The sequence below is a fragment of the Nematostella vectensis genome, chromosome 4 (assembly GCF_932526225.1).
Source record: "Nematostella vectensis chromosome 4, jaNemVect1.1, whole genome shotgun sequence".
In the NCBI taxonomy this organism is placed as follows: domain Eukaryota; kingdom Metazoa; phylum Cnidaria; class Anthozoa; order Actiniaria; family Edwardsiidae; genus Nematostella; species Nematostella vectensis.
Genome location: NC_064037.1, coordinates 7,634,453 through 7,658,725, shown reverse-complemented (window position 1 = coordinate 7,658,725; position 24,273 = coordinate 7,634,453). Strand labels below are relative to the sequence as shown.

The following is a 24,273-nucleotide window of genomic DNA, read 5'->3' as shown; positions in this document are numbered from 1 at the left end:
GATTTCCCCCTTCTTTCGCTATCTTTTGATATTTTTTTATCTTCTTTTTTGCAGCCATCAAACCGGCTGGACATCCTTGGTCTCACTGTTGCTAGAAAAACTCGCTAATGAAAGATCCGATAGGTGAGGTCAAATGATCTACCAGGCGACGTCGAGTGATCCACTGAGTGACGTCGAGTGATCCATTGAGTGACTTCAAGTGATCCACAGAGTGACATCGAGTGACCCGAAAGGTGAGGTCGAATGATCCACTGAGTGACATCAAGTGATCCACAGAGTGACGTCAAGTGATCCGATAGGAGACATCGAGTGATGTTGCTCGCGGGAAGACCTACCAAGCTGTCGTCGAGTCCTTGCTAACATACTACCGAGTTACGCTCGAGTAAGCAACTCGCCTCTAAATGGACCCGCCGTCAAGTGATCAACTATCAGTGATTTCAAGCTATGTAAACTTGTTTGACTCCCTTCTTCCCGGTTGAACACTGTCACTGTCACAAGCACTGTCAACAAGATCATATCTGCGCTATAGGCATTATGTCCTTTGTCGAGGCTCTGGCGCCGAACACCCGAAAGCGTTACGAAGGACTACCGAAGTGAGGGCGTGAAACGCCGCCTCCAACATCCAACCTCTTTCCCAGGCTTTTCACGGTCAATCAACACAAAATGGCTGTCGATTTAAAAATTAAATAAAATGGTGGCTGTTTTTTTTTTATCTGATCAACCATCATTTTCACATCGACAGAGATGACCCTGGGGAGGAACTGCAGTATCGGACAAGTGACAAACCGCTTGTCAGTGTTTTTTTTTTAGCTGAGGATTAAGTTTTGAGTTGTGAAGGGCGAATGCTTAGATGGGTGATCATAGTTTAATTAGCACAGGCCTCTTTTTACAATTAAAAGGGAACGGTCCACACTGGGGATGCAATAGGAATACGGGAATTCCAGGAAAACACAAGCGGGATTAGGAATGAAATGTCCCACAGGCTCGGGATTAAGGATAATGGGTTTTTTTTAGTAATAAAATGTTCGGGATAACGGGTTTTTAGTAATAAAATGTTCGGGATAACGGGTTTTTAGTAATAAAAAGTCCGGATAACGGGTTTTTAGTAATCAAATGTTCGGGATAACGGGTTTTTAGTAATCAAATGTTCGGGATAACGGTTTTTTTTAGTAATAAAATGTTCGGGATAACGGAATTTGGAGGGGTAACTGTGGACTCACAAGACTAGTATTATTTCGATCTCATTCTTTTGGCGACGTTGTTCGTCATGTAAAAATATTTATCCAAGTATAAATGCATTCACACCATTCATGATATCTGCCCGTAGGTATTTGAAATGCTTGAAAATTGTTATTTTTTGTTGAAATTCGATTTTCAAATTGTAGGAGTAATTACATAGGATAAATTATAAACTTTTTAATGATTTGCCTTTGGAACTATACAATAATTTATTATATATACTACATTTCTTGTGTACTGTTGTCTATTTTCTAGCTTTATAAGAGTGATACAAAGACCTTTTGCACGTCTCATCTCTCTTACAAATGACGTCATCACATTGCTGTTCGAATGTTCCAAGTAAACATACCCATCACCCATTGTCTCTCGTGTGTGAATTCACGTAGGTTTAATGACATTTCATATAAAAGTCATAGTACAATACAAGTTGCAAGATGCCGCAGCGTCCAGTGACGTCATAAGAATTGTTCTATCTTGAACACTACTATTATATTATCGTACTTTTGTGAGATTTCTCTAATTGTTCGGAACATCGCATTTGATCTTTGAAATAACTAGATTACAAAAATATAAGCAGTTGTATTTCATTTCATAGCGAGCATAAGTGTTATTAACATAATCTGACTTTCTTATTATTTTAGTTATAACCTTTTGTATTGATAGAAATAAATACACTACCTTATGGAACTTACGTTTCTGGTATTTAAATTACAAGAATATTGAAAGTATTTTTACTTGAATTTGAAAAGAAACTATAAACATTCAAAACTCATGAATATAAAATTTATCAGAGAAATCTAACCAAACGTCAGTAGTATTCCCAGTTGTCATAATCATTAACTAGTTCACACGTTTTTAATGATTTGAGGTATAAAAATGTAAGAGGTAAATTTTCCAATGACATAAAATTCTCGTAACAGCATTGCAAGATTTCAAGTTAAAGATAATAATGTAATGAATCGAATCCGAGAGATTTCCTTTAACGATACTTATTTAAAACAATCAATGACCGTTTTCATGTAACTTGAGGCCATACAACTGTACACAGTAAGATTGATTAACGCGAAGGTAGGTGTACACAGATTTGGCAAATTAACAAAGAACGCCAGAAGAGTCATTACAATACGATAAATTTGATTTAAGCAAAAGCCATTATTTTTAGGGCTGCGTACACACACATACGTACTCATAAGAATGAACGGAATATAAAAAGTTAACCCCAAGTATAATATAGTTACAACTCTCAGCCTACTTCCTGGCCTCAAGTTTCGTGTGGTAGCTCAGTCCGTGAGGGGCTTGGGTACAAAGGGAACCCATAACCACAGGATACCCAAAGGACGCTCGGGACCAGCCTGAATTTCTCTCATTCTTGTGTGAAAGTTGTCCATTTCTTGGCTTATATATACTGCTCATTGAATGGTACATAAACCTTAAGCATATTTAGCACCAGCATACCCTCATCAGCATATCAAGTTGCAACCGTCATCTTAAAGTGATTGTCATCACTTATAAACCGGTGAATATCACCTCCCTTGATATCAACTGTTGACTAATACTCCATAACTACTCGTGAGATTCACCGTAGCCGCCGAAACCAAGTGGTGCCTTAATTTTTTCTCGTGGATTTCGTTTGTTGAGTAAAGAGCGAGATAATGGTACCGAGTGCGTCTCCTCCGCTCGTGACAGAGGCAGGTTGGTACCGAGTGCGTCTCCTCCGCTCGTGACAGAGGCAGGTTGGTACCAAGTGCGTCTCCTCCGCTCGTGACAGAGGCAGGTAATAGCACGAGCGATGGGCAATGGCATGTTGCTTTCTATTTATCGGTATCCGACTATCAGCTCTTATAGTGCTGTGACGTCACTTCCGTGACTGGGGCCCTGTCTTCTCATCAGCTCGGTATCAGCTAAACTCATCGGCGTCTCGCCGAAGATCCCTTTATATCAACCGGTCATTTACTTCCGGTTCTCCTGCTGTGACGTTACTTTCGTAACTGGGGCCCTGTCTTCTCATCAGCTCGGTATCAGCTAAACTCATCGGCGTCTCGCCGAAGATCCCTTTATATCAACCGGTCATTTACCTCCGGTTCTCCCGTTGTGACGTCACTTCCGTGACAGGGATCTAGTCTCCTCATCAGCTCGGGGTCGTTTGGGAGGTGAAGCTCCTCGGCGTCGAGTTTCAGGAAGTACATGAAGATACCAACTTGGGACATCACGTCCAGGGTTCCTTGCGCGAGGTCCATGGGACTACTGGTCTTAGGCGAGGGACGTAATACGTTGGGGCCAAAGACAGTAGACAGGTTATTGAGCCCCATCTTGTGTACCTCGCTCTTCTCCGCTACTCTGTAGACCAAGAAGAGAGCGTGTTAGAAAGACGTGAGATGTAGTGCTCACCATAACCACAAGTGGGAGGTTGTGGTCACCATAGCAACACGTGCGAGGTTGTGGTCACCATAACAACACGTGCGAGGTTGTGGTCACCATGGCAACACGTGCGAGGTTGTGGTAACCATAGCGACACGTGCGAGGTTGTGGTCACCATAGCAACATGTGTTATGCAGTGGTCACCATTGTGTTGAGCAATTCCCTTGTCGGCACAATAGTCATTAAAAGGATTGTGATTGAATTATTAACCTTCAAAAGGTGGTTAAGGGCTATCTTAAAAAATGCACGAATATAGTCCGAACACTGCTTTTGGTAACGAGAGAATACCGAAGACCCAAAGGCCCAACGAATGAATGCTGAGCACTACACGGCATGTTAACAAAGATCTGCGCGCGACACGACAAGGCCGTGGCGACATATACGCTATACGTCATGGCGTACCGTTAGACCTTGAGCTAATCAATCTGATCCAGTTAGGCGGATCCAGAGAGGGGAGCCATTGGCTCAATAAAACCACCTATTTTTAAATTAAATGATGCTTGCTTAAAAAGCAGATAATTGAGGAATAGTAATATTTTTCATAAATAGAACCACCCATTTCGAAAAATGCTGGACCACCACTGTAATAGGACGACTTACTTTCTCAAATGCTGGAAGAGATAGCAGGCGGTAAGCCTGTTTGGAGTTGGTAGAGACCGAAAGAGTTCGAGCATGGTTTCTCTCTTCTCTTCTGCGTCTGCCATAGCGTAGGCCTTCACGAACTTGTCGTAGAGCTCGTCGGTAAAGAGGGGTTCAGGCAGATCGCGAAGGTACATCTTGAAAAGACCAGCAACGGCGTGGATGTCTGCCTCGGACACGAGTACAAGAGCGCTTTGGCTATCTGGAGAAAGAGGAGTGAAAACAAGAATTATGATTGGGCCAGGAAAGAGCGAGTTAGCTATGTGCAGAAAGAATAGTGAAAAACACGAAATATTTTATTGAATAATCAGATAATTGAGCCAAAATCACGCTTGAGAATCCATTTTTTGGCCACTTGACTCCAACTAGCTTCCTGACCACCTTACACCACCACCATACTACAGTTTCTGGCCATACTTTACACCACAGTACTTCATGGCCGTCTCACATGGCATTTCCTGACCACCTTTCACCGCCGTGCTTCCTGGCCACTTCACACCACAGTACTTCCTGGACACTTCACACCACAGTACTTCCTAGCCACCTCACATCACCATAATTCCTGGCCAGCACAAACCATCGTATTACTGTTTCTGGCCACTTCACGTCACCGTACTTCTGCAGTAAGGACCACCGCGTTTCATTCAGCAATAGCAATGAAAACGCAACATAAATAACAATGACTTAACAATACTGATTCAATCTTACCATGTTTCCCCCCCCCTCCCCACAGGAGAAAAAAGGAAATGACGAGGTATGCCTCTAGTCACTGGAGAGGAATAATTAGGTAAATAGTAGTGGAATTTGGGAATTGCAAGCTGCCTTTTATCAAAATATCAAGGAAAAATATAAAAAAATATGTAAACTATCGTTCACGTACTCTCGTCAAAGCCCTCTTTGAGCCGTTTCACGTCCGATGAGGCTCCGGACAGTCGGTAAATCCCTACTTCCTCCAGCCCGCGCTTTTCGATTTCCCGAACACATCCGATCACGATCAGCGGGATGTCACATGACTCGCGGCTGGAAGGAAATAAGGTCAGTGAGGGAAGGGAGTTTTGGAGCTAAAAAGAGAGTCCATGATAGCGGTGCTCGAGCAAAAAAAAAAAAAAAAAGCATTCAGCAATGCTTAATACTATCTTATTTCTATTTTATGAAGATTGATTGTACAAAGCAAACAAACGAATTTTAGCACTCGTAAGGATTTTTTGTATGTCATTAGGTAGCATGAATAATAAAAAAAAAAAAATGCGAAACACTGCCTAGCCATGCGGCGTGCTTTTTCCGCCAATGATAATTCCGTTTTTCCGACAATTCTAGCGCTATTTTGCTACCAATTTAGACGCCGATTCTGGCATATCTGGAAAGCTTCACTATCTAAGATCCGCGAACCGGCGTCAATTCTGGCGTTGTATTACCACCAATCGGTGCTTTATTGGAAGGGAAAAGTAATGGAAGAGTAATCCCACCTGGTGACAGTCTCGATATCAACGCCAAAGACCCCCACACTATTCACGGATTTCTTGCGCTCGATTCCTTGTCTTGTCTTGGAGTACTGGAGGGATAGCGTGATCGCACCCTGGACACAGAATGGACAAAAGAGTGCTTACGAGTGATGTCACTAAGCATCCGCTTGGAGATGAAACGGATGGAAAACGGGAAAATGGCCATTCAGGTTTGTTAAACCTATTATTTGATAGATAGGCAGAACTTCATATCACAACCAAGAATTCGGTTTGCATGGAATTAAACCTGTTTGAACAGAACCTGCCTGATCTGCAGTAAGAACCAGTCTAACCTGTTTGAGAAGAACCTGACTGATCTGCAGTAAGAACCAGTTTAACCTGTTGGAGAAGAACCTGCCTGTTCTGCAAAACACAATCTAACCTGTTTGTCCAGGGCGATCGTGATTGTTCTTTTCTTGAGATCTGCGAGACTTTCTCTCCTTAGCTATAAACATCAAAAGAAAAAACCATCAGAAGAAATAAAACATCTGAAGAAATGAGCATCAAAGGGAACGCGATAGAGTACACGAAAAAAAAAAACTGGATTAGGTTCATAACTAAGAGTTCCAGGGCAAACGGGAAAATGACCACAAAAACAAAAACAAAGAACGCTGGGTATCCTAGAGAAAAAAACCTACAAGAAACGCTTAGGTCCCAAACAAAAAAACGACCAAAAAGAGCACGGGGTATACTAGTGTGGGCATACGCATGCGCTCACCTGTATTCGGCCCAGTCCACACTCCTCGTCCCGCTGTAGCGTATAGCGGCTCTTGCAATAGACGTGAATGCGAAGCTCCTTCGTCCCCTCGACCTCCAAATCAAAGTCCTGAGACATATTGATAAAAGGACAAGTGTCAAGCGTTTCACCTCCAGTTCCCTGTGAGCAACGGGTCGAAAACTTATTATTCAAATGTCTTTGGCGGACTACCAAAACGACCATTAATTAAACCGGTTTTTTATAAGCTTCTGATGGCGAATTGTTTAGTAAAACTAGGACCACTAAATCCGCTGTTATGTGCAGGTCGCCAAAGTGAGGCCCAGTACCCATTTTACACAAGGTTCGAAGGCATAGGCTTCTTGTGGTCTTATAATAGCTCTTAATATTCACTCCAACGCTCACAAGACAAAAGCATAAAAAACGTGTATTGCAAATGAGCCTAAAAATACTACAAAGACGATTGGGGGCAAGAAAGATAGGGTGGATCATGAGGCAGATACACAAAATAAGACAAAGCATGGGTAAAATCCAAAGGGAATAAACTTGTTCTCTTATCGGAACCCCTTACCTGGTCCCAGACTGGGTCCCCTGTAGTCTTGGCGATCTTCGTCCTTGCTTTCTTGACGAATTGCCCAAAGTGGTCAACTTCGAGTGTACAGTACAAGTCTGATACAAAGCCACAAGTGTGTTAAGTCTTGAGCGTACAGTACAAGACTGATACAAAGTCACAAGTGTGTTAAGTCTTGAGCGTACAGAACAGGACTGATAGAAAGTCACAATGTGTTTCGAGTGTACTGTACACGACTGATACAAAGTCACAAGTGTGTTTAGCCTTGAGCGTACAGAACAGGACTGATAGAAAGTCACAATGTGTTCAGTCTTGAGCGTACACTACAGGACTGGTAGAAAGTCACAAGTGTGTTTAGCCTCGCGCGTACAGTACAAGACTGATACAAAGTCACAGTGTGTTTAGCCCCGCGCGTACAGTACAAGACTGATACAAAGTCACAAGCGTGTTTAGCCTTGAGCGTACAGTACAAGACTGATACAAAGTCACAAGCGTGTTTAGCCTTGAGCGTACAGTACAAGACTGATACAAAGTCACAAGTGTGTTTAGCCTTGAGAGTACAGTACAGGACTGATAGAAAGTCACAAGTGTGTTTAGCCTTGAGCGTACAGTACAAGACTGATAGAAAGTCACAAGTGTGTTTAGCCTTGAGCGTACAGTACAAGACTGATACAAAGTTACAAGTGTGTTTAGCCTTGAGCGTACAGTACAAGACTGATACAAAGTCACAAGTGTGTTTAGTCTTGAGCGTACAGTACACGACTGATACAAAGTTACAAGTGTGTTTAGCCTTGAGCGTACAGAACACGACTGATAGAAAGTCACAATGTGTTTCGCCTTGAGTGTACTGTACACGACTGATACAAAGTCACAGTGTGTTTAGCCTTGAGCGTACAGTACAAGACTGATACAAAGTCACAAGTGTGTTTAGCCTCGCGCGTACAGTACAAGACTGATACAAAGTCACAATGTGTTTAGCTTCGCGCTCACATTACAAGACTGATACAAAGCCACAAGTGTGTTTAGTCTTGAGCGTACAGTACACGACTGATACAAAGCCACAAGTGTGTTTAGCCTCGCGCGTACAGTACAAGACTGATACAAAGTCACAGTGTGTTTAGCTTCGCGCGTGCTGTACAAGACTGATACAAAGTCGCGAGTGTGTTTAGTCTTGAGCGTACAGTACACGACTGATACAAAGCCACAAGTGTGTTTAGCCTCGCGCGTACAGTACAAGACTGATACAAAGTCACAATGTGTTTAGCTTCGCGCTCACATTACAAGACTGATACAAAGTCACAGTGTGTTTAGCTTCGCGCTCACATTACAAGACTGATACAAAGTCACAGTGTGTTTAGCTTCGCGCGTACAGTACAAGACTGATACAAAGTCACAGTGTGTTTAGCTTCGCGCTCACATTACAAGACGGATACAAAGTCACAGTGTGTTTAGCTTCGCGCGTACAGTACAAGACTGATAAAAAGTCACAGTGTGTTTAGCTTCGCGCTCACATTACAAGACTGATACAAAGTCACAGTGTGTTTAGCTTCGCGCGTTCAGTACAAGACTGATACAAAGTCACAGTGACACATGGACACGGTGGCCCTTACTGATCCATCCTGACGTACATATACAAGGTTGACTTACCGCTTCTGTGGAATCCTTTACCATTCTGGACGTGTACGTACAGTACACCGTTGAACAATTCCTTGTCTAGAGAAAAACACATTAAAAACTAAGTTTATTTCAAATAATAAAACGCAAATAAAACGTATAAATCCAGTTCATGCATTATAGACAAAAAAGGCAACCATTCAAGTGTACGTTCTAGAAGGTTCTAGAAAGGCGTAGTTTTGGATTTGAGTCTAGTTCTGAAGCTAATTCTTTGAGGTGTTAATTTCGCATAAGAATCAAAATAATCAAAGGGAATTTAGGTTAGCTTACTTACCTTCCTTTATTGAAACCTTCCCTATCGTCTTGCACGTTCTGAGCTACAATTAAAAAAAATTATGAAACGTCACAAACTTGCACACCTCGACTGCCAATCACAATGCAGAATTTCCTTTTTGGAGATAACATTAGAGAATGTAGTGAATTTAAAGTGCATGGCAAAAATAAACTTCATTGCTGATGCTATCTTGATTTACATATATTTAAGGGTAAACGAGAAGAAGAAAATGATAAATAAAAAGAAGAAAATAATATTTTCAAGGCTGGGAGAAATTTTCGAGTTGGACGTTTAAAATTAGGAGACAAAAACCGCGAAATGCCCTATTCATGTTCCAAGGAATAGTTCAAGTTGTTAAACCCAATGAAAATCAAAGATAAAAGATAACAATTATCACAAAATGTCACAGTACTAATAGCTCACGAATCCATATCAATTCGGCAGAATTAATCAAAAGACTCCATATTTCTTATAACAAGATGAAAGTAATAAAAGAGAAAACATAAACAAATGTCAACGAAAACAAATGTGCGAACTGGTTTCGACACCTGAAAAAATCACCAATAACACACTGATTTCAATTTGTACATTTGCGGTGTACAAATAAGGTATATTCTACTTAAAATGTCAGTTGGAGAATACGAGAATTACGGTTAAGTTATGATAAAACAAATCAAAGTCACGAATGCGCGATTGTATTTGAACTCATAGTGATTATGTTGTCTTGTTCCATTGCCAACAACAAATAAGACTACTAATGGCTTACAGTGCCAGCGTTATAAAATACATCTACATCTACATCTACAAAAACTGACTTTATTTGTTAGCTTGTGCAAGCCATTTTCGCCAATCATTACCGGTTCTTTTTCGGAAGGAAATGAACGGCACGCGAAGGAAAAAGCAGAATTATTTTTTTATATCAACTCAAGAGTTTCTCTCAAATTGCAATTCACGCTGCTTCCCTGCCCTCTATTGTTGGCTGTTTTACCGGTGACAATAAACACACTTTTAACACGCTCGAGGCTTGATTTACATTTCCTACCAAGCTCATTCAGGAGACAAAAGTAAAACCCAAATCACCTCCCTTCGACAACTAAATCACAGAATCCTTCGATCATGCTTCCTTGTTGTGATAAATCAAACGTAAATAAAGCGGCTTAAAATACAAACCCCACGTACAAATTTCTGCGAATAAATTCGGTTAAACATCAAGCCTTCTAGTAAGTTTTAAATTTGCACTACGCCGGATTACGATATATTGGTGAACTAGTAAAGATTTGGCGCGCCGTTTTTTTTTCGGGCATGTTACTACACAGGGGATGTAGCTGCTAAAAATTAATATACATTCACGAGATCCCTACGTAACAACTGCAGCCACCAACTGCATACCTCTAGGGCAGCGAGATCTGATGGTCTTCGTCGTAGAAAATTCGGCGAAAAAGAACCTCTCCGGTTTACCGAGCGAATGTCTATTGGGTCAGTGCTTCTACGACGAAATATCCTCAGATCCGGCGACCCGGAGAAACGTAACTTGCTCATTGCCCGTCCTCATAGGTCCGGGATGCACAGAGGTATGTCCACAACACGAGTTTGTGATTTTTTCCCGCCAGGAAAGAGAGGCTTCTTAGCGTTCGAGAAGTCGCAAAAGATCCGTTGATGACGTAACAGACTCGGTCGTATTCCCCTCACAAGGGACGCGACCAGTTAATGAAATACAGCTTTTTTTATCGCAGCGATGTCGGTACCTTTCCCTCAGATAGACCTATACTATAAATATAAACAACCCTCTAATTCAAGTTTATCGCGGTGCTCAGGGGAGTTTATCTATGGAAATACCGCGGTTGGTCTGAATACAAATCTGATTAATTATTTATTGACCTAAATGTTGCTGGGTGATAATTAGGAAGGAGGGTACAAACCTTCTTACACGCCTCAAGTAGAGTTTGCAGCTCGAATAAGCTCAGTGCGCCGCTTGGTAAATTATCTAGGATTAAACAAATCAAACATCATATGAGTTAGTGATCAAAAATATTTAATTACAAGGTGGATGGGTTTAGTAATAACTTGTGGAGCGCACTTTACAATAGAGGCATTGTGAAGGCATGAAGGTGCGAAGGTTATGAGAATGCGATGTTTACAAGTAGACGTGTTTGTAGTAATATAGACTCTTTCTGTGGGATTAGGAAGACAAGCTTGGATGTTATGTCGCAAAGAGATCGCAAAATGGGCAGATTTATTGTACTTACGACTCTTAAAGGCAACAAATACCATCCACTAGCGTGTCAACAATGCGACGTTTCTCAAGTATTAGTATATTTGTTACATTAATTGGACTTCATCTATAATACATCATGGGCAAATTTATCTCACCAGATTTTATTCATCCACATTACTTACGATTTCAAGAGAAGCGAGTAGAATAAAAAAAAGCTAAAAAAGAGTAGATTTTTTAGACTTCAATGGAAAGGAATTTTTGCTATATCACACTTTTTTTTATAAGAACCTTTTTATAAGAACGTCCGGCCTGAGATTTCACCAAATTTTAAGAACATGCTAACAATGTGCCGAGCGGTAGCCTGAAAGCCGTCTCTCCGGAGATTCGGGAAATCCGAATCTCTGGAGTGCCGGCTGGCAGGCTAAAGAGGGAAGAAAAAAAAATTGTTAGTCCTGATGCGTTCTAAAATGCAGAATTAGATTGTGTTCACAATAACAACCTTATTATTGCTCTTGGTCATTAGTGTAATTCTCTACCTAATAATTCATTGGGTATTATATTCACTAAAACACTATACACTAAAACTTAAGAAAATCGTTAAGAACGTTCAGCCTTAAAATGCCCCCAAAATAAGAACGGCCCAGCCTCTACTGAAAATTAGACGTTCTAATAAAAAGTGTATATACTTGAGATTAGAACAATTTTCTATAAAAAAAAAATAAAAAGACATATGCCCTAAGCTTCTCCCAAAGGTGTTTTTCACTTCATCCTCATAAACGCTATTGATCGGCTATCGAACAGACAGAAAACGAGTATCAAGAACTACTGTGCAAATGGTTTTTTTTTCGTCTAAAAAAAATCAATTGAAACTCTGTTTATACCTTGTCTGCATTCTCATCGTCTGATGAGCGAATGTAATTCAGCTAACGGAACTCAAAATACAAGAGTAACACTTTGTTCTAGCATTGACCAATAGGCAATGAGCAGTTCAGTTTGCCAAGCTTAATCCAAAGTGCATATTAAAGCAGAAATCAGAATTGGGTACTAAAGCAATCTGCTTAAGGGCAAAATATCTCAAAGACTAAGAGTTTATAACAATAAGAGGACGTGTGTGGTATTCTGCACACAGCAGTTGATACCCTGAATAAACGTTATCTTTCGCGCCACAGCCGCGACAACACGACATGTAAACGATACGTCGACGCTGTGGTTCAGTTTATATAAATAGCCGGAAAGTTTGGGGAGCTCTATAATGATAAACCAAGTGTATTTTAGAAGTGAGCGCAGAATGTTCCCTCGAAAATTATTCCACTTCCCCACACGGAGGATGAGGGGTAGGATACAAAACTGCGCACAACTGTCTGTGTTTCATTTTTCCTGAAACTAAACAACGTATTTTTCAGTAAAGCGCGTGCAAATCACTCCATAACAGCTTGCTACACAGTTTCTGATACTGTCGGCTACTTCATTGACTGATAGTATCCGGTCTAGTACCCATGACGTTTTCAAAGAGTTCAACGTAAATTTTTCATCATGTTTAATAGTACCTTATTACACTTAATTTTCGCGACGTCAAAATTTCGCGACACTTTATTTTCGCGATTTCGGGATAATAAAATCAAGCAAAGCAAGTAGAATTTAAATGTGCTGTAATCATCAAAACTAGAACAATATGTAACAAAAAGATGCGTGGGCTAAATTTAGTTTCATAAAAATCTATAAATACATGTCCAACTCAACCCCTTGTGGTACTATATGTACATTAGATGACTAAATAGACAAGGTGTTCCTATAAAGCCTATTAAACGGCCAATATTCCCCCAAAGGCTTCTCATGTACTCTCTTAATTTTCGCGCATCCTAATTTTCGCGACACTTCATTTTCACGTCACTTTATTTTCGCGAATCTTTTAAAATCGCGAAATTCGCAAAATTAAAGTGATGCGAAAATTAAGTGTAATAAGGTAAATAAGGTACCTTGTTTTAACAGAGGCAACATTGCTTCTTTCCAGTCCGCTCGTTCAACATCACTCTTACAGAGGAGGGTGTACGTCTGAAAGCATTACATTACACGATTATTACATAAGAAAGCGCGACGTGACAGAAGATTCACCCAAAAGCGTGAATAGAACAGTCATACCTTTCCCTGCCTGTGGTACAGATGAAGGGGGAGACTGGGTATAGCCAAAAGCAAAGCTGCTTCCTGAGTAAATAAACAACCAAAATCTTATAGAGGCGATTCTATCAACTGCGCATCTAGTTTTAAGTTTCCCGAGGGTAAACGGATGCCGTGAGTGAACCACAAAATGTATGTAAAAATCTTCAAGCAACATTTCTCATCTTCTGTGGTAAACCGTGGCCAACACAAAGTTCGTGACTAAGCCACATTAAACATTAGTATACAAGACACGAACAGGAATCATGATTAGCAACTGAACTACAAACCTGTTGGGCGAGCTTTTTCTTCAATTTTTCGACCATTTTGTTGATGGTCGAGTGCGCACGTTTTTGCTAAACAACAAAGTTCCATTAGTGGTTACGTCAAGAAGGGAAGAGGACACAGGGTACTCAAAGTACCTTGGAGGATGGGGAGGCATCAGGGCTGTTGTCAGACTGTCCCGTCATGCCTTGCTCTTGTTTGATTTCGGCTTTGAGGCTGACTATCCTGCCTTTCAACAGGTCAAAGTCCGCTTGGCTGGCAACCGGGACAATCTGTGCAGCTGTATAGAAATCAGAGGCACGGGACGTATTTAGTAGTCTCTTCTACTAACTATACACGGGATTAGCTTAGTCCTGCATAGTCATGCACGACCAATAGACCTTTTCGCGGTTACTTGGGAGGCCTGTGGTTTTACACCGAAGCGAGGCTCAAACGGGTATGTCAAGCCATAACAAACAACTCCTGAAGACAAAAGCATTTTGGGCAAATGTGGCTGATGGGCTGATTGTCTTTTTGTATTTTAAACGACCCGACGTACACGCCGCTGCATTTCCGCCAAACCATGCCCGTTTGAGCCTTTCTTTTGTGTAAAACCACAGGCTTCCCAAGTAACCGCGAAAAGGTCTATTGTAGACTTGCACTAAGAGATCACGTGCCTTTTGGTTGGCAAACTCGCGCGCGCTCCAGCTTTTAGCGGCAAGACAACAACACCAAAAACTCATTCTGTGCTTACGAACAAGACAAACAGAATAGGGTTATATCCATTGAACGGTTCTATTTCTTCGTCGCTCTGGTGTGACGGGCGCAGCCATTTCTGTGTTTATTTTGGCTTGAATTTGCCACTCAAAAAGTAACGTGATTTCTTAGTGGAGTCGCCTGTTCTCAATCGCAATGGACCTTTGCGCGTGGGCAAACCTGGTGGTTACAGAACAAGATGATTTTTGGTAAGCAAGGTACTGTTCTGACGTACCTTCTGAATTTTCATGAGGATGTAGTTGAACGTCTGAAAGTTGGAGATACCATTTGGATACATACTGCTCCTGTCTAGGACGATACAATAGACGGATAATTAGCCGGCTAATGACTAGTGCACACTAGCAACATAACAACGCAACGACATGGGCGCGCGCACTATGTTTAGCACGACATAACGACATGGACATAATGACATAAAAGAAAAAAACATGTTTTTTCTCTTATGTCGTTATGTCGAAAATAAGAGTGCGCTATGTCGCTAGTGTGCTGTCGCTAGTGTGTGTCGAAAATAAGAGTGCGTTATGTCGCTAGTGTGCACTAGGCATAACAGGTCCTCTTGCATTATATCTTATATTATATTATAATATTATAATATCATAATATAGTATTATCGTAGCAAAGTAACATACGCAAAGGCGGAAAGAGGCACATTTCTCTGATTTATAATATTCCGTCTCCGCAGGGCGGACGCGCAAGCGCACAAGTAATTGCTAAAACCATAGTTTATAGTCAAACACAAGCATAAGTCCAAGAAAAATTAAGCAGTATGGAAGTTTGCAACTGTGGTCCAGTTGCACGGTCAACTTCCTCACCCTAACCCTAGTCTAGGGGAGGAACTCTCCAGAAAAGTAGACAGAGGTGATCGTCCTATCTTTTAGGGTATAAAATCGGACCGACTGCTATCCCTAAGGGGGTGTTAATCTGTTTTCGGATTCTGCTATCTCTTAGGCTTAAAAAATTTATTCAACCACGATAAATTTGCTATCTCTTAGGGTAAGAATTTCTGTTAACCACACTCAAAGTGCAAATAATCTCTCTCTGCAAATAATCTTGCGCTTGCGCGTTTATATCAATTTCATAAACAATTGGTTAACTTGTAATGCAGGAATTGGAAGATTTAACCAGGATACAGCTAACCGAACATCGGAAGAGACAGGGAGGAACGCAGAACAGGGTACTTACATGGTTCAAATCGACAGAAATATCATACCAACCTGCCCGAAATTTTTCTTTTCGTGCAAATAAGAACATCATTGAAAAGGAACAAGTGGCGGAATTTCCTCACACCATCTACAATAATAAAACATGCGAAATTATACCCCAAGGAACAAGTTGCAGAACCTTTTCACGCTATCTGCAATAATGCCATATGAGAAATAGTACATCGTACACACTGACAGATATAGTCCAGCCAGACAGTAAAATAACCATAAATCCAGGCAATTCAGGGGCGTAGCCAGGATTTTTAACAGGAGGGGGGCCTCTGTATTCCCAGTAATGTCTCATACATCTACTTTATTTTTGGCTGCTGGAAAGAGGGGGTGGGGTTGGTGGTCAGGCCTGTAGCCAGAATCAAAACCGAGGCAAAGCTAGCCACTGGATGATAAATCCAACAAAAGCAGGTGTTTCGTCTCATACTTTTCAATTGTGAAACACTTATCATCAAAATTTTACTGAGGTGAGTGCCTCACTTGCCTCATGCTGGCTACGGCCCTGGCGCCGTGCCACTTTGGCTGTGTTTTGCCATATTGTCAAATCCCATAAGTAGTCTATAATAAATGCTGCATTCTAACTGGTGGACTTGCAACAAGGCTTTAAGTTATAGCCCATCAGTAGCAAAATGTGCCAGATTTGAAAGCCATTAAATCAAAGCCTATTCAGCTACACCAAGTGGTGCGATAGTTTACACATGTTTAGCTGTCAATACCTGTGAGCTCTACAAGGAAGCCATCTTTGATCAAGTGGTGGTCCCTCTTCACTCTTGGGAAATGCTACAGGATACAGGACAGTTTACTAAGACAATACCTCATAAAAAGAAAGATGACTAAAATGTGTTTTGGCTTTTTGGCAGACAAACTGTATTTCAATTATAGTATCTTCTAAATGTGAATGTCACAATTTTCCTGCTTTATCTATTTATGCCAATAGATTTAGCTAAATTTACGTTGCATTGCTGCAAATGTAATGCAACTTAGCAAGTAGCATAATTATAGTCTGATAGAAAGTTGACTGACCGGTCCATCCTTCTGGTCACCACCACTTATCCTGCTGATAAACTGAAGGGTGTAAACTTGGACGTCAGTCAGGATGCTGTGGTCTGGGTGATCCTGAGGAGTTTGCTTCATCAGATCCTCAAGATACAAAAAAAGCCATAATGAGATTTTTATTTTCTAACTTCTCAAATCTCCCGAAAAATTATTCTATAGAAAATCGTTGTTTTGTCTATTTTCTATTAAAGTATTTGAAACAATAATTCCTTTGCGTAGCACAATTTATCTAACACCCTCATGAGATCTATAAGTTAATTTGTTCGTGAGAGCTTTCAATATGGCAAACGCCTGAAAGGTTAAACCCACCCCTCCCCCAAAAATGAATATACCCCACCCCTCCACCCAAAAAATTCTCAAACCTTGAGATTTTCAGAGGTTGACAGGTATGTGAATTTCACATTAAGCTTACATTCAGTACTGTGACATATCTGCCAATTCTGTCAACTGGTTTGCTAAAGAGGCCTGCAATGGAAGAAATTATTAGTTATAACTATTGAAACATTCACAGCAATGGAAATTTGGTGAATTTGGTGGGTGTACCTTCAAGAGTTGTGACTTCTTGAATAGCAGTCAACTTTATTTCCTAAGGCAAAAAGTGATTTTAAAACTCTTGAAATATTAAAAAAACAGAGTTAAGGTCTCACTGTATTTTAATCTTTTGATGTGAGAGGGTAAATCAATAAAAAAACAATAATTCCTTGTGTAGAGCCATTTATTGAACATAAATTCAAGAGCTTTCTAAACAGCAAACGTCTGCTGATTTAGCTGCCTTAGCTTGTGAGCCACCTAATGAGGGTCTACCATACCCTTCCCCCCAAATTAAATAAAGCCCCACTTCTCCCCACAAAAAAACATTCTCAAGCCTTGAGATTTTCTGGGGTTGACAGGTATTAGGAGTGGAGTGCATAGCTGGAATTAGTACAAGAAGTGGCTTTGATTCCTCTAAAGGAATCGAAGGTTGTGTTAAATGAAGATGGTTCACAGTATCTTAGTAGGAACATGGTCATTTTGATAGACTGCCTGCAGTCCATTGGCAACCAGCAAAAATAAGAGAAAAAAATGTTAGTGTTGCGAAAAATGTTAGTGTTTGTGTGACAAAACAGTGTGGCTTAAGGTGGCCTAGAACTGAACATGCAACATGGACATATTTTTCTTTTGTGTTTTTACTGACATTCGCCAAAGGAGGCAATGAAAGCAGTCTATGACTTTGACTGGATATAACACTCTCCCAACTCAAAATCCTGATTCATACCCAGTGTTTAAAAATTACTTAAAAATGTTGACCCTATAAATTTTATTATTATTAACTCATTACCTTGCTAAAAATTTGGCTGAACTGCTCATTTGATTTACATTTGTGTATTGTATCAATGGCAGTCTTGTAGTTCATAATATACTCTCTATAAACATCAAACTGCTCCACCTATAAGAAAAATAAAAGTGATTAAATACAAAACAAACTGCTGTGTGAAAGCAGAGGTGGATACATTGAGGGCCAGTCAGATATCCACCCCCCTTTTTCAGTAAATTAAGTAAAAGCTATTCTCTTTTTTGGTTTAAAATAATGAATAATGGAACCTCTAACCCACTCTTGGAAAGGTTCTACAGTAAAACATTTCAAGGCAAGCTTCTTCTCAGATTGCAAACTTACTAAACTCAAGAATAGATCCCCAATAATTTTGTTAGGGTTCCAGCTGGCAACCCTAGCTTCAAGATCATTGTAGAACTTGGAATGTATAGTAAAGAGTTCATCAATCTTGTAGAAAATCTTGTTGAAGTCAGCCACTGTTAGAATCGGAGCTGAGGTACTGAGAGAGGCTTTAAAAGGCTTCATGTACTGTGAATAAGGAATAACATTGACATTAAAATTTATATTTAGTGATTCTAATCTCCTTATATGTTTTACATGTCCTTTATAGAAAAAAAACAGATGCACCGCTAATTACACATATTTAAATAAATATCAAGGGTACAAAGCATGGCCAATGTTTTATCAAGATATCAATACCTTAATTAATACCAAGACATCGAAAAATTGGAATAAATCTCAACTAAAATCTGGAGGGTTGAAAACAGTCTTCACACAATAATTGACATCTTACTTTATAACAGTATAATCAAGTAATATTATATTGTTGAAATAGTAATAGTAATAATATATAAGTTATATAATTATAATGATATATTAATAGTAAAGTATATACTTATACCTTATGTAGAGTACTGAGGCATAACAGATATCCTTTCTCGCTATCCATCACGGCTGATGCCACCCACTTTCTAGCATGCAACTTCTGAGTGGAATCATCCAGGTTATCAGCAGACTAAAAGAAATAGAAGATCAAACTTGTAGCACCATCATGAATATTTTTTGGGGATGGAGGGGGGATGGTCTTAGAAAGAAATTAACAGTTAAAAACAGACTGAAATGCCCCCAGTGCAACACCGCCTCTCCCACCCCCCCACCACCATGCCCACACCCCCCACCACCATGCCCCCACCCCCCACCACTATGCCCCCACCCCCCACCACCATGTCTCCACCCCCCACCACAATACCCTCAGCCCCCACCACCATGACTCCACCCCCCACAGTGACACCCCACCCCCACAACGATGCCACTACCCCCCACAACAATGCCCCACCCCTCACCACCATGCCCCCACCCCCCACCACCATGCCCCCACCCCTCACAACGATACCCCACCACCACAACGATGCCCCTACCCCCCACAACAATGCCCCACCCCCCAACACCATGCCCCTACCCCTCACTACAATGCCCCCACCCCCCACAACGATACCCCCACCAGCATTCCCCCAACCCCCACCACGATGCCTCCACCCCCACCACCATTCCCCCAACCCCTGCAACTGCCATATGATGTTTTAGTGATTAAGTGTTTTCTTATACAGAAATTGCAGAAAGAGCCATTCAACATTCATCTTACAGCCAGATGGCCAGTATAGGGTCATTTGAACCCAAAACATCCCTTCCTGCGATAAATTACCCTTTGGGGGCTACTTGTAGGTGATGACAGTGGTGATGAAGGGAAGTCAACATTGTCTTCATCCAGGATGACATTGGATCCTCTACTCCGCCGCAGTTTTCTACGCTCATCCTCAAGTGCATCACTAGATGCACGGAGTCGCACTTCAGCTGCACTGCTGCTAAGTTGGTTTAGAGGGAGCCCTTCCTGGTCCCCTGAGAATGAAAACAGACAGAGGGTGTTATTTAGGATTTGAACAAAAGTTACAGTAATATGGGCAGCAAAATCATACAACTTTTGTGGCAGCATTCCCGCAAAAAAAGTTCGGAGTGAAAAAGTTCGGATTTTTTTACTACTGGTGCACCAACTTTTGTTGCAGCAATTTTTTTATTGCAAGTTGAACAAGTTTGCTGCAGAAGGTAAAAGATGGTTCTACTTTTTGCAACAAAACTCAGAGATGTAGCCCGTATTATGTACAGGACCCGAAATGATCCCAGGACCCGAAACGATCCCAGGACCCGAAATGATCCCCAAAAGTACCCCAAATGATCCTGGGACCCGAAACGATACCGAGGAGTCCCCGAAATCAACCCCAAGGAATTGCAGTAATGGACAAAGGGAAAGCAGAAGAAATACTTGTAATTATTGAAGCATAATTAAGGGTTAACAGCGACTCAATTTCTAAACAATGTGACTTGAAAATATTAAATTCCAATACAATACTTCTATTTATTACATTGCCCGGAGTTAAACACATAAACAGAGTCCAAAACAAATACACAACTTTCAATTGCTACTGAAAGGAATACAGCATAAACATAGCACAGCTTTGCTCAGATCAACCAAACTCTCGACCTTCCATCACACTCTAAACATTTTACGGTTCCGACACATGACTCTCATTTCCGGTAAACATCACCCCTAAAAATTAATATTCATTTGACAACCAAACATGTATTTCACCATGAAATTCTTGTTTACACGAGCGAATATTTACCAACTATATTATATTTAGGCAGCCAGTTTGGCCAAGAAGATGGAATGACAAAAGCACATTGAGTAATACACTCGAACAACCCTTCTACTACCGATGCAAAATATTAAGAGGATGTGGCATTTGTTGAAAGAAATATTATGTGAGTTTTGAATTTCCTCATGTAGTCGTGCGTACACCCCGGCATGATCTCATGATATGATAGGTCTTTCATTCGCCGAATACAAACATGCAAAAAAATAACCTTAACCTTATAGTTTTAGTTAATGTAAATTTCCTTTTAATAACACAAATAAAGCTAAATGTTTCAAATGTTTTTTAAAACTGAAAGCCAATCCTTACACATTCCTTTTGTTGTCTATTACTGCAATTCCTTGGGGTTCTTTTCGGGGACTCTTGGGGATCGTTTCGGGTCCCGGGATCAGTTGGGGAACTTTTGGGGATCGTTTCGGGTCCTTGGATCGTTTTGGGTCCTGGGATCATTTCGGGTCCTGTACAATTACTACATCAACCCAACTTGTCTTGCGGCATTAAGATATCAAGCATACGCAAGCACTTGCAATAAGGTTTGCGATTGGTGAAACCAAACACACATCAGTGTCATAAAGGAAAACGAGGGCAGATAAATAGCAAGAACAAGTCTATGTTTTTTAGTAACGTGCAACATTGCCTCCGAACTTTTGTTGCAATCAAACATGCAAAAAAGCCATGGGCATTAATTAGACAAAAAAAAAAGGACTTAATGGGAATTTGAAAGGAGCTTAAGTACAGGAGAGCTGTCAGCATAGTGTATATTAGCAGAGAGGGTACTAACTCTTTTAGCTAAGGGGGAAGTGACAGTGAGTAGAATAATGGCACATCAATCTTAGAGGACCTTTTTGTGTCATTGCTTTTATAACACTTTGTGTCTTCTTGTTTGAATAAACAAATGATTTATTCAATTATTCCAACAAATCAAATCTCAATGTTGAAAAAATGTGACTTACACTTGGTGGTTGGATTTTTTAAAAGCAAAATGCTTTTTTGACCTAATGTTTAATCATTTTTTCATTTAATTTTCTACTTCAAAATTCTGAACATTTAATTATGTACAGTATCTTCAATCCACTGAAAAATAAGATCCTACAATCAACAGATAGCCAATAGACAAAGATATGCTAATTCGTTCAAGTTAGAGGAAACTGAAAGGGTTTTTTGAAGTTGAAGGACATCAAATTATCTAAATTGGATCTATTCCAATATGCAAATTAGTAAAACTCCAACAGAAGATATTATGTGCTTCACCTGTCAAATATGATTAACTAGAAAATACCACTCAAAACAACATGGAAAAATAACATTTCAATTGTCTACCATTTACATAACGTTGAATAACAAAACAACCCAATACCTAAGAGCAGTATACTCAAACCATAGAAGAACGGACATATCAGTGATCAATTGTAGCGCCTATGAAAACATGATTTTTAGTGAATCATTGAAAAACCTGAAACAAGCCCTAAGGTTACCATCAAGCCTCCTAAATAGAATGTGAATGAATGACTAAATGCCTGAATGAATGGATGAATGTAGTGGAAGATAAAAAGATATATAGATGGTATGAAAAACAGGCTGCATTTATATATTACCTTCATAGCCCAATTCCTCTTTTCGAAACACTTCATCATCATCCGACAGGGTCCTTACACTTGGTCGCAACTGTTTAGGCGTCCCCACAGTATGTGCCCTCACCATTCCCTTCTTGCTACGTCGCCGTGGCGGGCGGGGAGGGGGTGAGTTACTCTCTTGCGATTCCTTACTCTCATTGGAGAGTTTAATAACAGACCTCTGTCCTCTTTTAGGGCTTGAAGACTTATCATTTTCATCTGAGGAATCGGCAGAGTGTATTTCGGCCATGGCCACATCCAGCGCCCATGGACTCAGGCATGAGTCTCCACTCTGGATGCTTGATGCAGACAGACATGACTGTAATTGTTTTTTTCTAAGTATACCCACTTTTCTATTCCCACTGGATCTTAAACCAAATGGAACAATATACTCGGTACTCTCATTCAATGGTTCATCCTCATCACCACTGCTGTTCTCTAGCTGAACACTCTCTAGATAGGATATCAAATCATCTACAATACCAGTGCCCTGAAGAAAAACATCAGGAGTATCTAAGGCTTCTTTCTCTTCCGCAAGATCAAAGGTTTCTTCTTCTGCAAGACTAGCTTTTCCAATAGGGGCATTATTTTCAGATTTCGACATTCCCTGCTGGCACGAGTCAATCGTGATATTTACACATGAATTATTTTCTATTTGAAAGTCATTGCCTCCCGTGTTAGAAGTCACTTCGTTGCCAACATTTGGTTTTCCGAGTTCACTTGATGTTACTGATGTGGTTTCCTCGGTGGTGTTTATACCTGAATGCGCTGTATCGCAAGTGTTCAATGGTTGAGAGATGGTGGGGGGGCTATGTTCGTATTTACCCTTCGACATCTCCGTCATGGAGTTCTCTTCATTTAGTGCCATCTCGTCTTTAAACGAGGTGCAAATCGTTGTATGTGGTCTTTCTACATTGGCAACTAAATTATCTCCATGAACTGAATCTTTGATCGCGGTTCCGTTCGAAGGATCGATGTTGTTTTCGTTCATTTGAAGGCTGGATTCGACTGAGGTTTCGGTATTCCCTGAATTCGAGTCACTCATATTCGCCAAGCCTTCTTGTTTGCCATCGTTCCATGATTCGCACGGACCACTCTCCATCTTATTATTGTGCTTATTAAATAATTCAGCATTATCGCTTGAAGCAGATGTCTCGGGATGTGAGATGTTACAAGACAGATGCGAATGATTGCTTCGTGAAGCACACCTCAACTCACTTCCGCCAGCTACGATCCCTGATTCGTCCGCAGGCCCAAACATCGAATCTCTCGGTGGAACTTTGTGGCTTTTCCGAGATTCAATCACGAACGCAAAAGAGCCTCCACGATCACGAAACGACCCCTCCTCTTCGTCCGAAACTTGTTTATTCTCATTGATAAAATATGATTGATTCTGAATCTTGGAGTTATCGTTTTCATTGACATAACTTTGCAACCTCTTCGCACCTTCCCCCATCTCTTGGTCACAAAATATCACTTGTAGACTTGTGTGTAGCTCATATTTGAAGTCCTCCAGGTCACTAATATTTAAGATTTCGCACAGATACCTAAATAGCAGCCCTTCCCTTTCCAAAACATTCAGAGCTTGTTTCAAGTTTTCGCTACTAGCACGAGCTCGATCGAGCAAACTTTCCTCCGCTCCGTCGAAGAACTCCAAGTCCGGCAGTTCTTCCTCTCCAAAGTTTTTAGCCCAGAGCTTGATAAACCTTTCTTTGGCGTCCATTGCATTGATAGCATTGACTTTATCTTGAAATCTGCATTTTGTTGTATACTTGAGACCTGAGATCTTGAAAGTCTAAAAAACTTCATTATTTTTCCGCAAAGTTTCATCCAATCAGCGCTCAGTTTGACGGTGACTTCACTGCTCGGAGGCTTATTTCGGGCGATTTCGGAGAATACTCGGAAGTAATTCGTTTTTTGAGGGTATATTT

The 24,273-nt window shown here is 40.7% G+C and overlaps 2 protein-coding genes across 2 annotated transcripts in view; one reads left to right on the top strand and one right to left on the bottom strand.

Annotated features, from left to right (window-relative positions):
- LOC5519720 (uncharacterized protein YMR196W) overlaps positions 1-1,465 on the top strand; it is a 7,957-nt gene extending 6,492 nt beyond the window's left edge. Inside the window, exon 13 of the mRNA XM_032364422.2 lies at positions 55-1,465. Within this exon, the coding sequence (XP_032220313.2) occupies positions 55-127 (73 nt within the window). The 3' untranslated portion in view covers positions 128-1,465. The remainder of the gene's footprint in view (positions 1-54) is intronic.
- LOC5519719 (active breakpoint cluster region-related protein) lies at positions 1,402-24,273 on the bottom strand. The gene is made up of 25 exons (XM_048725869.1): positions 22,325-24,273; positions 19,724-19,917; positions 18,923-19,036; positions 18,364-18,549; positions 18,028-18,135; positions 17,253-17,295; positions 17,122-17,174; positions 16,677-16,793; positions 16,370-16,433; positions 15,657-15,732; positions 14,657-14,730; positions 13,824-13,966; positions 13,692-13,757; positions 13,387-13,449; positions 13,224-13,299; positions 10,952-11,016; positions 9,033-9,075; positions 8,732-8,797; positions 7,085-7,182; positions 6,517-6,624; positions 6,181-6,243; positions 5,763-5,872; positions 5,177-5,316; positions 4,258-4,498; positions 1,402-3,576 (listed from the first exon to the last, which is right to left on the bottom strand). The coding sequence occupies exons 1-25, from the start codon at positions 24,063-24,065 to the stop codon at positions 3,294-3,296; spliced, it is 4,335 nt and encodes a 1,444-aa protein (XP_048581826.1). The 5' UTR covers positions 24,066-24,273; the 3' UTR covers positions 1,402-3,293.